Source organism: Sceloporus undulatus, chromosome 2 (genome assembly GCF_019175285.1).
Source record: "Sceloporus undulatus isolate JIND9_A2432 ecotype Alabama chromosome 2, SceUnd_v1.1, whole genome shotgun sequence".
In the NCBI taxonomy this organism is placed as follows: domain Eukaryota; kingdom Metazoa; phylum Chordata; class Lepidosauria; order Squamata; family Phrynosomatidae; genus Sceloporus; species Sceloporus undulatus.
The window spans coordinates 185,609,907-185,624,571 of record NC_056523.1 but is presented as its reverse complement, the minus strand read 5'-3'; the positions used below and the strand labels follow the sequence as shown (position 1 = coordinate 185,624,571).

Sequence of the window (14,665 nt, the reverse complement as noted above, 5' to 3'; positions counted from 1 at the left end):
TTGCTATCGCAAATATAAAAAGTGAGGGACTTGTGGAGGTCACTCAACGTGACCTCAGGGTCTAGGCCAGGAAGGGCTGGAGGGAATTGTGGTTCAAGTATTCAGGGAGAACGAACAAAAACTCCAATTCCCATAAGCCCCTGCGGCCTCCCAAGAGAGCCAAGTAGAAAGTGCGAAGGGCATCAAAACAAGCTTGACGGGCAGGGAGGGAGGGAAACCAATCAGGAGACTGAGCCGCATGATCGGCGTCCGCCTCAGCCAATGAGAGGCCGAGTTTCAAAGGCGGGGGGAGGGAGCCTTGTAATGGCGAGGTCGGGTCTGGCTCCTTCAAATATGGAGGTCTTGAGCCGTTTAGGAAGAAAGCCTGTGCGGAGGGAGTGGTGGTTTCAGTGCATGGCTATGATGACTCTGGAGACCAGGGTCTGATTGCCAGCTCGGCCATGGAAACCCACTGGGAGCCCTTGGCCTTCAAGAAGTCACACTCTCTCAGCCTCCTCAGGGGAAGAAGGCAAGGGCAAACCCTCTGAACAAATCTTGTCAAGAAAACCCCTTGATAGGATCGCCAGAAGTTGGAGATGACTTGAAGGCACGCAACGACAACAACAACGAAGCCATTTAGGACTTTGATGGTCAGCACAAGCAACTTGAATCCAAACTGGAAGTCAGATGTGATTGACATGGTCTGCTTCTGGGTGGCCATCTGTTGGAGGCGCTTTGGTAGGGAGTCCCTGCATGGCAGGATGGGTTGGCCTGTCTTTCTGGCCCCGTGCTCTCTTCCAATTCTGTGATGATGATGATTCTCCCTAGGAATCTCTGGCGGCGCACGGAGTCCGGAAGTGAGAGCCGCAAAGGATGCCTTACCTCTAGAGCGCCAGCACTTTGGGAAAGGAAGTTCCCCATCCCCCTCGAAAGGCAATGACCCGGAAGGGCTTGGCGGGGAGGTCGCTCATCATCATCATCATCCTAGTGGTGGAATCCGTGATGATGAACTAAGTGAGAGCCTGCGGCTGGCTCTCTTTCTGTAAATATGCCATACATCACTTCCATGGGAGTCTAGAATTCAAAGACAGAGCTGTGAGTTTTCCTACAGACCAGAGCCTGCTTCTTCAGGGGCATCCCTTTGGGCCTGGGTTTCCCAAAGGAGGGCTGGGGCTGCAGTCTGTATCTGTGGAAGAAGCAATCTAGGCTAGCATTACTCCATACCCTTTGCTGGCTCTTCATCTCTTCTTCTCATGAGCTAAAAACAACCCACGTGTTTTTACATTGGAGGAGGGAGAGGAAAGGATGGGTGAAAACGGGGGTTACTTTCATGCATTTTAAATCTGAGCATGCATTTTGTTTTTGTTGTTGTTGTTAACTGCTCTTAAATCAACCCTGACCCATTGATTCAACAGGTTTCTTCTAATTAGGCCTAAAACCTGCATTTAATTTAAGCCAATGCACTGGTAACCTCATACTAAACATCCTTGGTTGTTAACTGCCCTGGAGTCGATCTCAACCCATGGTGACCCTGCAGATGAGACACCTCCAAGACCCCTGTCCTCTGCTGTTCTGCTCAGGTCCTGCAAAGTCACACCTGTGGCCTCCTTCATAGAGTCCATCCATCTGGTATGTGGCCTTCCTCTCTTTCTGCTTCACTCCACCTCTCCTAGCATTATTGTTTTTTCCAATGGGTCATGCCTTCTCATGATATGACCAAAATACAACAGCCTCAGTTTTGGCATCTTGGGTTCCAGGGAGTTTCTGGCTTGATCTGCTCTAGGACCCATTTGTTTGTCCTTTTGGCTGTCCATGGGATCCTCAGCACTCTTCTCCAGCAGCACCGCATCTCAAATGAATTGATTTTCTTCCTATCATGTTTCTTAATTGTCCACCTCTCACATCCATACATAGTACTACAGAATATAATGTATTTTACCAGACAAGTTATGTTTTATGCGCGTGGCTGCTATTTTGTGTTGAGATGCTTCTTTTCCCAGTCATAGAAACCTATCTTTTTCTAACTTCTTGCTCTTTCTGCAGGCTGTAGTGCTAATACTGTGGTGGCAGCCTCATGGCGATGTTAGGCAGACAGCAGGTGCAAGAGAAGGTGCTCCAGTATGAAGCCTTTATCACTGACGTTCTTCAGAGGGATCTCCAGTGAGTGATTGTGAAAAAGTCCCTCCTCTGCATCCATTTTCTCACCATTCTACCTCAAGTATAACCCTAGGCTGTAATGCTTCTTAAGTCTGTCTTGTTTCAAGATTTTGCTGATGCTTCCATTTACTTATTGCTGTTTTCCCCCAGGAAGGTGTTGGAACAGCGGGATGAAGTCTATGAAAAGATCGCTCAGTACCTGAAGCTCAAGAATGTTATTGAACGATTACAGGTAACATAAAATTCTCTTGAGCTATTGAGTGTGTGATACTGTAAAGATTTGGGCACAGTCTGAGGTAGTCATGTTCAAGGATTTAATGTATAACAAGAGAAAAAGGTTGTTATAACAGTTCTACTGCTTAGAGAAGTTGAACTGTAAATCTCTGCTCTGTTCTCACAGGAAACAGAAGGTCAAGAGCTAAAGACTCAAGTGGACTTAGGGTGCAATTTCTATGTCAATGCAGAAGTGTGAGTAGCTCAAAGACACCCATTTGCTTGCCCTTGCTTCCTTGTTTTCTCTATGAGTTTTGGATGAGACCTATCTCCAGGATAAAAAGTAATTTGGAAGACCTCTTTGAATGCAAAAGAAACATGACACTGGTCATTGTAATTTATTTTTTAAAAACTGAATATTTAAGAAGTTTACTTCAGTCTCCTCTGACAAGGCAAATGCTCTCCACACATTACCCTTAGATGGGCTCATGCAGTACAGAAGGTTATATGCCACATCCAGAAACTAGACAGATCATATTATAGGTCACTTGAGAAAACAACTTCAAATGAACCATTACACCACATAGCATTATTCAATACTGGGAGAAAGGCTACACTAGAGTGTAGAATTTGTAGCCCTCCAATATGTACCTGAATTACAGTTTACATAATTCCTCACATTGACTCTGCTGTCAAGGTCTTATGGAAATTGTAGCCCAGCAATATCCAGAGAGTCACATGTTCCCTACCTCTTGAGAGCTAACGTCACTGAATTCAGGCTCTTTAGCATATCAAGTGAGATTTCCTTCATAACTGTACATAGAGGTGCCAAGGATCTCTTGCATGTTCTCTCTGTATATATAAACTTCAAAAGAAAGCCAAAACAGCCAGAACTCTTAGAAAAACTATGGGCTTGAACAGACAGGCAAAAATAAAGCTGCTTCAGATCACTTTGGAGGTATGCTGTTTAAATGGCACACACATCTTAAGAGGCCAGAAGCTGTGCCAAAGCTGCACGGCTTCCAGCCTCTTAGAATGCAAGCATCATTTAAATAGCATACCTCCAAAGTGACGCTAAGCAGTTTTATTTTGGCCTCTGTGTTCAGGCCGTGAGTAAACTTTAGTCAAAGGAACATGGATGTTAAAAGGCTGCTTTTTCAGCAAAAAGGTGGGGAGGCAGAGTAAAAGCTTAAATTCAAGCTTTTGCAAAGCAAATGCCTGTCTGCTCAATTTGTGTTTCCATTTTGCCTTTTTTCTTTCAGTACCATCAATATTCTCAACAGTTTACAGCATAACCAAAGCAGAATAGTTTGTAGTCTAAAGCAGCAGAGGCAGGCCATCTAATGCCCTCCAGATGTCTTGGATTACAACTGCCATCAGCCTATACTTGCCATGAAAGCTGCCTCATGCTTCTGTCGCAATCACTCCTTTAGCCTTTCCCCCTCACATTTGAGAAGCATGCCCAGAATGGTGACTGACACAAGTTCTCCTGAGACGACCAGTGGTTCTTTGTTACACCAACAGTGGGGAGCATAAGGTCCTCCTGATGTTGCTGGAGCGCAGCTGCTGCCATGCATCACCATGAACTATGCTGGCTAGGCTGATGGAAATTACAGTCTAGACATTTGGCGCACACACACACACCCCGCCAATATGCTTCAGACAAACCTTTTGACTTGAGTGTAAAGAAAAAAAGCACGCCTCCCACTTTTAGAGGTGAGACGAATATTAAAAGACTGTACTGGGAGATAATTTACAAAGCAAGAGTCATTTTCAGGTTGTTTTCCTTGCAGCATTTGTTCCACGCAAGGATGGGTGGCAAATGCGAAACGACACTTACCTCTTGCTTCTTCCTGCTGGTGGAGGGCCAAGAACAGTGTGAACACATGGGGAGGAAGGATACTGTTCACCTGACAGATGATGGTGGTAATGATGAGGAACTTGCGCCCAGTAATGTTGTAGATGAGCAGATATCAGTTCATATCCCTAGAGACCTGATTCCATTTTTGAACTTCAATAAGAAAATTGTTCCCAGTGGAAAACCTTAATCTTTTTCCTTGTGGTTGAAAGACATTACTGCATATTCTGTCCTGTTCAAGTAGGATGCACAGTTGTTGCCCCTCTCTCTTTTTTTCCTCTCTTGCCATGTCAGGTGTATGCAAAATTTATCCTCATTCCCTATCCTGCTACAGGCCAGACACGTCCACCATATTTGTAGCACTGGGTTATGGTTTCTTTGTGGAGTTGACGTTTCCTGAGGCTCTTGCCTTCATTGAGAAGAAAAACAAGCTTCTTACAGAGTGAGTATGAGGAATTAATTCTCCCATCCCATACTATTCATAGAGATTTTAAAGCTCTCCTGGTCCCCCTTTGGAAAGATGTAGTATGTTGGGCAATGGTCTCTTGCAGAAACTCATGTTCTTAGTTTCTCATCTCTCTCTCCTTTAAGGTAAGTGTAGGAGACATTCCTCCACCCCATGTTTTGGGCTTCATCTTCCATAAGTCCTAGTCAGCATGGCTGGTGGTTAAGTATTGTGGACATAGTTTCACAACTGTTGTCTGGAGAGACAACAGTTCTTCACCCCAGTTTTAGAAGGTTTCTTCATTACCAGTTTAAACTGTTTTAATAGTTGCCATCTCTGCAGAGGAAACTTGAAGTTCTGTGATTGAGGCCACAAAACTGACAGTTTTGGTTTACACCAAACTACAGCCTTCAAGATTCTTTGGGAAGCTTATTACAAATTAGATATAAACTTGTAGTATAGCCATACCCTTTATTGAAATCCTCTACCGTTGTAATGGCTTTAATTCAACAGTGACATCATTGATATTTCAAAGAGTATGGATCCTTAAAGGGCCAAGCAATAGGTTGTACACTTTGAGGCAAGATGTACCGTATATATTCGACTATAAGTTGACTTCATGTAAAAGTCAAGGGCAGGTTTTGGGGCTAAAATTAGGGATTTTGACATGACCCATGGATAAGTCAAGGGTAAAACTTAGGGGCATGTAACAAAGGATCTGAAGAATGAAGCAAAGGAAAACAGTGCCAAAAAACTTACAGAATTCCAGCAGGCATGTTTGTGCTCATACTAAAGGCACTGTGGATGAGTGAATAGAGTGGGGTCAGTGCTTCCAGGACAGATTACACTCTTGCCTTTCACAGGTGATGGTTCTTTTTTAAAAGAAGAGTTATTTTAAAGAGTTACTTACATTGATTCATGAATGAGTTGACTCAGGTTTCATGGGTCAATTTTTTGATTAAAATTTCTAAATATAAACATGAGTATATACAGTAACTCCTCAGCCTGTATTCAGTGCTGAAATCTGGTCCTGGAATATTTAGAGTAAAAAGACATCATAGTGTATGGGTAAGTATTTGCATCTGATGGAGGGAGCTTCCTCACCAATTTTTATTTATTCCATGTAGTGTGTACTTAATCACTGGCTGGCAAAATGTAATAAAACAATATATTTGTGGCCTCTATGTACTGATTTTCTGCCAGTGAACTTCAAGTGGTCTGCAATTTCATATAAAAGCATGCAAAACAATACACAGATGCAAAAGAAAAAAGTAGAATGCAATGAATTAGTCACTGAAGTACGATTAAGCCACAGTTAAAATTGCCAATTTTGGAGAGTTGGAGTCGGTCCTGTTTAGTTTTGTGTACAATTTGGGAACAGGTTAAAATTATGTAAGTATATATTACGTGCATTTGCAGAGCCAAAACACAAGTAATGTCTCTTCACATGGAAACAACCTTCCTTTTTGCAGCTTAATCCAGTACATGTTTAGAAGTCTCATTGTACTCTGAAGATGGTAAATGTACATAGTGTTGTAGCCTTACATAGGCTCAGCCAGACTATTTGTATACCTTTGAAAAGGATCAGTTTCTCTCAGTATACTTACGATTGGTCCAAAGCAAGGATGGGCAATTTGTGGCTCTCCAGATAGTGTTGGACTACAACTCCCACCATCCATTTTAATTTGCTGTGCTGTGCCCACTCTGGTCTAAGTGATTTTTAGAATTAGAGGCCCAATTTGCCATCCTCCTTATTGTGTCTGGATTTCTTCTGTCTCTTAACAGGCTCAGTGAAGCCCTCACAAAAGAGTCTGTGAAGATCAAAGCTAATATCCGTATGGTTTTAGAGGTAATGGATTGGGGTTAGCAGTGATTTTGTTACTGTGGGGTAAGGAGAACTGGAGAACATGGCACATTGGGGTTATTCATTGCTCCAAGCAAAAACTGAGGAACTATGCAGAAATGGAACCATGCCTGATTAGAGGATAAGGACTCTGCAAGCTGAGGTTTGGTTGGGTTTGCTTTCTTTGGGGTGATCTTCTTTGACAGGAGTAAGAAATGTTTGTCCACATAGACCCCCTGGGCTGACTCTAGAGGGTCACTTGCTGTTTCTAAAATAAGACAGTTTGAGGCTGCAAATAGCTTTAACTGGCAAATCTCTTGCAAGGACACACATAACTTCTGGGGACACTATTTCCATGTAAGGCCAATTTTTTCCCACTAAGTCCAGGTGGGAAAGACCCCCTGACCCTAGAGAACGTCCAACCACCTTTCTGTGGTGTGACAGTGATGTTCCCTTAATGCAGCCTGGGAAGGATGTTGTTTTGTAGAAGATCATTAAGTTCAGGTTTGGACTATGTTTTTTTTCACCCTCCCTCCTGCCTATAGGGCTTGCGTGAACTCCAGGGTCTTAAGGATCTTCCTGAGGAGACCAGAAGAGACATCTTCCTTTGAGCAGCTATCCTCTCCTATCCTGAGGGGATAGTTTCCATTTCTGATGTGCTGGAAGAAAAGTTGATCTCTTGGGCATTTTGGTGGCAGTGGGAGCTGCACCTGTAGCTGGAGGAGCACTTCTGATTGTGATGTTAGATAGTGATAGCTTGCAGAGTGCAGGTGCGGTAGTGAGCAGTTTCTTGTGGGGCAGGATAGTCTGGTTGAACTCTATCCCACATATTCACCTGCTCCCTGTGGCACTATTAGTGCAAGTTCATCTCATTTGTGACATTAATAAAGAGTCTGCTTTTTGTCAGACTGTATTTTGTTCTGTATCCCCACCTACTTCTGATTTTTAAGAATAACTTGTTCGCTTTTTAAAAATCCAAGCCTCTGCTGTATCAGAGGTAGCAATAAATTTAGAAACCTTTTCTACTCACTGATACTTTGGCCTGTTACAGTCTGCCAAAATAAAGCTGTTTCGGGTCTCTTTGGAGGTATGCTATTTAAATGATGCATGGGTCCTAAGAGTCCGGAGGTCGCGCCAACGCCACACTCCATTCCTAAGCACTGGAGTGCAGCTTTAGTGCAGCTTCTGGATTCTTAGGATGCATGCATCATTTAAATAGCATACCTCCAAAGAGACCCGAAACAGCTTTATTTTGGCAGTCTGTAACAGGCCTTAGATACCTTTGCCCACACTCTGTCTCATTCTACCAAATAGTAGAGCCAGCTTAAATGTTGTAATGAAGCAGTCACCTCAGCCAGGAGATACTCGGAGCAGAAACAGTAGTAGTGGCAACCTGTTAAGTTTCTCATGAGCTCCCCAGCTATTACTCTCTGTTGGAAGACAGATAGCATATCTGAATGCCATACAACCTTCCCACGGCACCTTAAATATGTCCTCTGGCTCAGTTGTTTCTGAGAACACGATCCCATTTTCAGTGTTCAAGTAAGATTCACCAGCCGATAGTTTCTGTATGTAGCTTGGAGAAGGGACTGTCATTTTGCCTTTCACCTCAGGCACCTAAATGTCTTGTGAACCATGATGTATAACCTGTCAAACAATCTTACTTGTTCTAGTCTTTTCCCATCTTTACCAATGTTCTGTAATAAGCAGATATATTTTGCATGCTACAATAAATTTTCTTGATCAGTGGTTGCCATCTTTTTTTTTAACTCTTGTTTAATGACATATAGGCCTGTTACAGACAGCCCAAAATAAAGCTGCTTCGAGTCACAGTGGAGGTATGGTGTTTCAAGGATGCATGCGCTTAAGAGTCCAGAAGTCACACCAAAGCCACGCTCCAGTCCTTAGGGCTGGAGCATGGCTTTGGTGCGACTTCTGGACCTTCAGACGCATGCATCATTGAAACACCATACCTCCACTGTGACTCGAAGCAGCTTTATTTTGGCTGTCTGTAACAGTCCAAAGTGGCATTATGTTACTGACGCATGGTGGTTTGTTTTTTTTTTTGTAGAAGAGGGGAATTAGCAAGTAAGTGTACATCAAGACCAGCCTTCCCAACTTGATGTATTGAACTATAAGTCATCATCCCCAGCTAACATAAATGATGGGACAACGGGAATGGTCATCTCCTACACATCTGCAGGTAAATAAATAATAATATACAATTTTATTATCCCGCCCTCCCAAGATCAGGGCGGCTTACAACATGGTTAAAAACAATGGTGCCATAAACAATATAAAAATACAATTACATAGGCTAACCATACTCAATAAAAAAGTAAAACTAATAAAATTAAAAGCCCCTTAGCCCAACCTCTTGGCCACGGAAGAGGAGGGAGGCCCCAGGATTTTTAGTCGGGATGCCTGTTGGAACAGGAAGGTTTTTAAGTCCTTCCTGAATTGGGCCAGGGTGGTAGTCGAGCGGAGCCGGTGGGCAGCGTATCCAAAGGGCTGGGGCAGCCGTGGAGAATGTCCTCCGTGTGGTGGAGGATAACCTAGCCCAGGCACCTTCAGTAATTGCTGCCCAGACGTTTCTGAGGGCGCGAGGCGGAATGTATGGGGAAGGCGATCCTCAGGTATCCTGGGCCCAAGCCATTAGGGCTTATAGGTAATCCAACACCTTATATTGAGCCCGGAAGCGAATGGGCAGCCATGGAGATCTTTCAAAACCGGTGTTATGGCTGGTCCTGGAAACGCCAGTGACCAGCCGGGCTGCCATATCTGCACCATTTGCAGCTTCCGAGTTTGGTATAAGGGTTGCCCCAGTAGAGTACATTGCAGAAATCCAGTCTCGAAGTTACCAGAGCATGTACAACAGTTTCTAGGTCCCCTGGGCAGGTAGGGCGCAGCTGGCAAATAAGCCGAAGCTGATGACAGGTGCTCTTGACCGTCGCATTCACCTGAGCAGTCAGATGAAGCGACGATCAGAAGCACCCAGACTGCGCACGGAGTCCTTCACAGGGACGTGACCCGTTCAGGACAGGTGGAACCACCGATCCTGGACCAGGAGAACCTATCACTAGTACCTCCGTTTTCTCGGGATTCAACTTGAGTCGGTTTCCCCCTCATCCAGCCCATATGACTCCAGACAGGCAACGAGAGGAGAGACCCATCCCAGTCACTGCATCAGTCAGAGACTAAGAGAAAATAATTTGGGTGTCATCAGCGTACTGATAACACCGCGCCCCCATGTCCCGGATGATCTCTCCCAGCGGTTTCATGTAAATGTTAAATAGCATGGGAGACAGGATGGCTCGGAGGGACCCCAGTTTTAAGGACCCGCTCGTCGGAGCACACGTCTCCCAGCTGCACCATCTGGGACCTCCGGAGAGGTAGGACCGGACCACTGGAGCGCAGTGCCCCCAATTCCCACCCGCCAGGCGTCCAGAAGGATACCATGGTCTATGGTATCAAAAGCCGCTGAGATGTCCAAGAGCACCAGCGGGACACGCTTCCCCTGTCGATGCCCAGAGGAGATCACGACCAAGGCGACCATGGCGCGCTCAACCCCGTAACCCCGCCCGGAAGCCAGTTTGAAATGGGTCCAGATATCCGTTAATCCAAGACCGCCTGAAGCGGATTGCAACCGCCCTCTCGACACCTTACCCAAAAATGGTTAGCAGCGAACAGGCCGATATTATTATGTACAGGGGGTCGAGGGAGGGCTTTTAAAGACGGGTTTTACAATGGCCAATTTCAATTGAGATGGAAATACCCATCCCTCAGAGATGTATTACTATCCGGCGTAACAATGTGTTACCGCCGGTCCCCCTGGGCCGCTAACCACGAGGGACAGGGATCAAGAGAGCAGTTTGTCTTCCGAACACTTCCGAGGATCTTGTCCACATCCGCGTACTCACCAACTCAAACTGATCCAGTTTAACAAAGTCCACGGAGGCTCGGGACACTTCTACCCTAGGTTCTGCTAAAATGTCGCGCGTTCAGACCTTCGCTTATGGCGAGAGGTTGTTATCCGCAAAAAGGTCGTAAACAGGTCACAGCAGGCCTTAGAAGGTTCAAGGATCTGGTTCAGGGTAGGAGGGAGCTGAGTTTGCTCCCTAACCACCCTGAACAACTCGGCCGGACGCGACTCTGCGGACGCAATATGAGCACCATAGAACGAGTTCATTGTGCTCGTATTGCCTCTCCGTAGTCCTTCAACAGTTGGTCTGGAGAGCCTTGTCGTCTAACAAAGGTGTTTCCGCCAACGGTACTCTAGCCGTCGCAGAGCCCGCTTCCTTGCCCGGAGATCTTCCGTATACCAGGGCTTGCATTGGAAGCGGGCCTGAGAGGGCGCTTGGGAGCGATACGTGTTAGCCCTAGAAAGACCGTATTCCAAATACCGGTGAGGGCATCAACAGAGTCGCTGTCATTTCCAACCGTGAGCCCCTCAAGGCTTCCTGGAACCTCTCAGGTTCCACAGCCTTCGAGGGTGGACCATCCAACAGGTCCACCACCCCGGGGGGGGTCTGGGTTAGAGGCCTTGATTTTCACCTCTACCAGGAGTGACCGTCCATGGCAGGGGGGAAACATTAACATTTCCACCCACGGATTTCCGCCTCCGAAACAGAAGACCAAATCGAGAGTATTACCCGCACAGTGCGTAGGACCCTGTATCAGCTGGGACAGGCCCATGGCCTCCATGGTATCCATGAATCCCGAGCCGCACCAGATGGAACAGGGCTGGCCGTGAGGGAGATGTTGAAGTCACCCAGGACAAGAAGCCTTATGTTATCACTTATGTTACCTTGAAGGAAGACAAGTATAAATTAGATAATGAATCAGGTCTTAGCACAGCACACCATTGCTAGAGCAAGTAACCAGACAGGCATGAGAAAAAAAAACCAAAGGTGGATGGATGTTTAGCAAAACATAATTCTAGTATGTGCTTGTTTTATGATGGGTTTTTAAAACTTGGCTGCCGCATGTGATTTTTTCATTGTATTTTCCTGTTTTTAATTTGTAAGCTGTTTGACAGCTACAGCTGAAGCTGTGTTACTATTCATGGTTTACAATCTAAATAAATAAAAGCAAATAGTAAATGGCTAAGCAATAGCAAGTTCTGTTATTAAGTAGTTAAATCTATAAGAGATCTTAAGGTGATTTCATTATTCCTTCCTTGGGTCACCCTCAAAGACTAAGTCTAATCATAGGTACAGTAACAATGTTTAATGATTAAGCACAATGTTTGCTAAGAGATCAAATCGCCCCTCATCCCACACATCAAATTCCTTTTCCAGGATAGGTAGACAGATGAATTCAGTGCATGATGTGGCTTCAAAAGAGCTTGCCTTTACTAGCAGAGCATTTATTCCTTTCATAATATAATCTTCCGTATTATCTGCACTTACATCAGAGCCACTCCCTTTGAATTCAGTGATGAAAGTTTGTTTTAAAATGTAATTTTGTCATTCAGGTAATGTGGATAACCTCTTTCTACATTATGTTTTCTACTTGTGTTGGATTTGCTATTCCAGAATTCAAGCTTGGTGTATAAGAACTAGAAAGACAGAAGCGGTCTGATGGAAAATGTTTTTCCCTTACCAGTGAATAATTACAAAGATAGCCCAAACTTCAGGACTGGAAGAAAACTCTACCAGATCAGAATAATGTTTCCATATAGACTTGAGCTCCAGTACCCGTACAGTATTTCTGTCTGCTGACATGCTGGAGTCCTTGAAGTACATACTGTTACAAATTCTGATGTAATCCAGGTGATCATCCACCATAATTTATCCTTTAGGATTCTGCATTTTTATATGGAATGTATTGTGAATATTCAAAAGCAGTGCTCAGTTTCTAGAGCTAGGATAGTGGAGTTCAAGTGTCTCTTAAAATAACACCATCAGCCCCACCTAGCAAGTATGACTAGTGGTCAGGGATGATAGGGGGGGAAGCTGCAGTCCAGGAACATCTGAAAGATCATAGTCTCTCCACTTCTGCTCTGAAACTTCATGTGTACCATCTATACTATGAAGTTGTTCAGTTGTTGAAGAAATATGCTCTATGCTTAACTCCATAGGGCAAGTCACATGCTCTTAGCCTCAGGGGAAGGCAATGGTAAACCACTTCTGAACAAATCTTGCCAAGAAAGCCCCATGATAGGGTTGCCTTAAGACAGAAACAACTTGAAGGCACACAACAACAACTTTCTGTCTAGCTGTACAGTACTTGATATTTTTCAGGTTTGAGGATGAACAACCCAATCTTGAGCATGTCTTTTCAGAAGAATGACTTCCTGATAAACGCAGAGGATTGCAGTCTGAATTCTCACTGAATCCATATCACAAATATTACCTCTGTTATGTTTGGTGTTGACAGCAGGCCTGTAGGGTAGGCGGGTATAAGCCCCACGCTCATACACAGATGCAGGCCGTATATGTAATACAGAAGTTTTCCTAAAGTGGAGCCAGCTTGGCATAGTGGTTTGAGTGCTGGACTAGGACTCTGGAGACCTGAGTTCAATTTTCCAGCTCGGTCATGGAAACCCACTGGGTGACCTTGGGCAAGTCACACTTTCTCAGCTTCAGAGAAAGGCAATGCATTATTTCTTTCTGAAGAACCTTGCCAAGAAAACCCTGTGATAGGTTTGCCGTAAGTCAATAACGCTTAAGAGTACCTGAGGTGGTGTTTGACGCCACACATCTGCCTCTGGTGGCATTTTGGGGGGCAGGCTTTTTTCCTGATGCAAGTGGCGCCCCCTTGAGGGCAAAAAGTCCTCCCTCTATCCCACATCCTGGTCCTCATAGTAACTGATGGAGTGGGGCCCGAGAGGCCTCAGTGGAGACCCTTGATAGTCCTATGGGGGGGGGGGGAGAGGTTACCATGGCAGCAACCTTATTTCTCCCCTCCACCCCCATCATCTCTTTCATCTCCTCCATCTCTTGTTGCTGTGGCAACCGTAGGGGCGCGCAAAGGATGGCAAGGGGGCGAAAGGAGGCCGTGGGCTGGCGACAGCAGAGAGCCCAGTGCCAGAAGCAGCAGCAGCAGTCCCCAAAAGGCCACAGGAATTGCCAGGCCAGGAAGGAGGCCACTGAAGCTCAGCTGTCAAGAGTCATGAATCCTCTTCCTCCTCTTCATCTTCAGGAAGGAACCAGGGATCCTCCTTTCTCAGGACATGCCCTCCATTTCAACCTTCTGTCCAGGAGGAATTCAAAAACGTCCTCCCTTTTGAGCGTGGCTAAGAAGCAGCATGAATTTATCTTTCTAGGGGTGTTTTAGCTCTTCCTTGGTCCTGGTCTGCTATTTTTCTTGTCTGTCCCACATTTCGAGGTGCCTTGTCCTCATAATGACCAGATGCCCTCCTTTTCCAGGACATGCCCTCCATTTCAACATTCTGTCCAGGAGGAATTCTAACACGTCCTCCATTCTGAGCATGACGAAGAAGCACAAATTGACATTTACAGTCAACCCTCCATGTCCACCGACTTTTCATCCCCGGATTCAAGCATCCGCGGTCTGAAAATATTTTTTAAAAATATTAATTCCAAAAAAGCAAAGTTTGATTTTGCCCTTTTATATAAGAGACACCATTTTACTATGCCATTGTCTTTAATGGGACTTGAGCATCCATGGATTTTGGTTTGGAACCAAACCCCAGTGGATACTGTGGGTCCACTGTATAATTCTTTTTAGCTTTTCTTTTGCTCATGCCCTCCACTTCTCTTGACTGTCCTCCGTTTTGAGGGGCCTTGTCCTCAAGATGACTAGATGCCCTCCATTTCCAGGACACAGAAAGAAGCTGACAGCATGAGCTTTCATAGACATAGGAGCTTATCACATGGAGCCTTACAGTGGGCACAATGTTCCTGGAGCATTCCTGAAGCGCAAATGTGTGAAAGCGTGTCGCGCTTCTAAAACGTCATTGAGGTGTCCTGCTTCTGTCCCATTGATGAAACGTTCGTGGAGCAGTCATTTTTTGAATAATGGGATCTTCCATTATTCAGAAAATGGCTGCTCCGTGAACACCGTCATGCCTCAATGATGTTTTAGAAGTGTGACACACTATCACACCTTCGTGCTTCAGGAACATTTTACCAACGTTTTACCAATGATAAGTGCCTCTGTGTGATAATCCCCTTAGGAGTTTATCACACGGGGGACAATTGGA

The 14,665-nt window shown here is 45.1% G+C and overlaps 1 protein-coding gene across 3 annotated transcripts; it reads left to right on the top strand.

Moving 5' to 3' along the window:
• Window positions 1–272: 272 nt before the first annotated feature.
• Window positions 273–7,413, top strand: UXT (ubiquitously expressed prefoldin like chaperone). Of its 3 annotated transcripts, XM_042452014.1 has the most exons (9): window positions 273–717; window positions 808–1,074; window positions 1,395–1,608; window positions 2,023–2,139; window positions 2,287–2,368; window positions 2,537–2,604; window positions 4,542–4,649; window positions 6,438–6,501; window positions 7,041–7,413. In XM_042452014.1, exons 4-9 carry the CDS (start codon window positions 2,054–2,056, stop codon window positions 7,104–7,106), a joined length of 474 nt encoding a protein of 157 aa, XP_042307948.1. In that variant the 5' UTR covers window positions 273–717; window positions 808–1,074; window positions 1,395–1,608; window positions 2,023–2,053; the 3' UTR covers window positions 7,107–7,413. The 3 variants fall into 3 exon arrangements, with proteins under 3 accessions (XP_042307948.1, XP_042307949.1, XP_042307947.1); XM_042452015.1 differs by having other exon boundaries at window positions 273–1,021; XM_042452013.1 differs by having other exon boundaries at window positions 273–1,074.
• The last annotated feature ends 7,252 nt before the right edge of the window (window positions 7,414–14,665 follow it).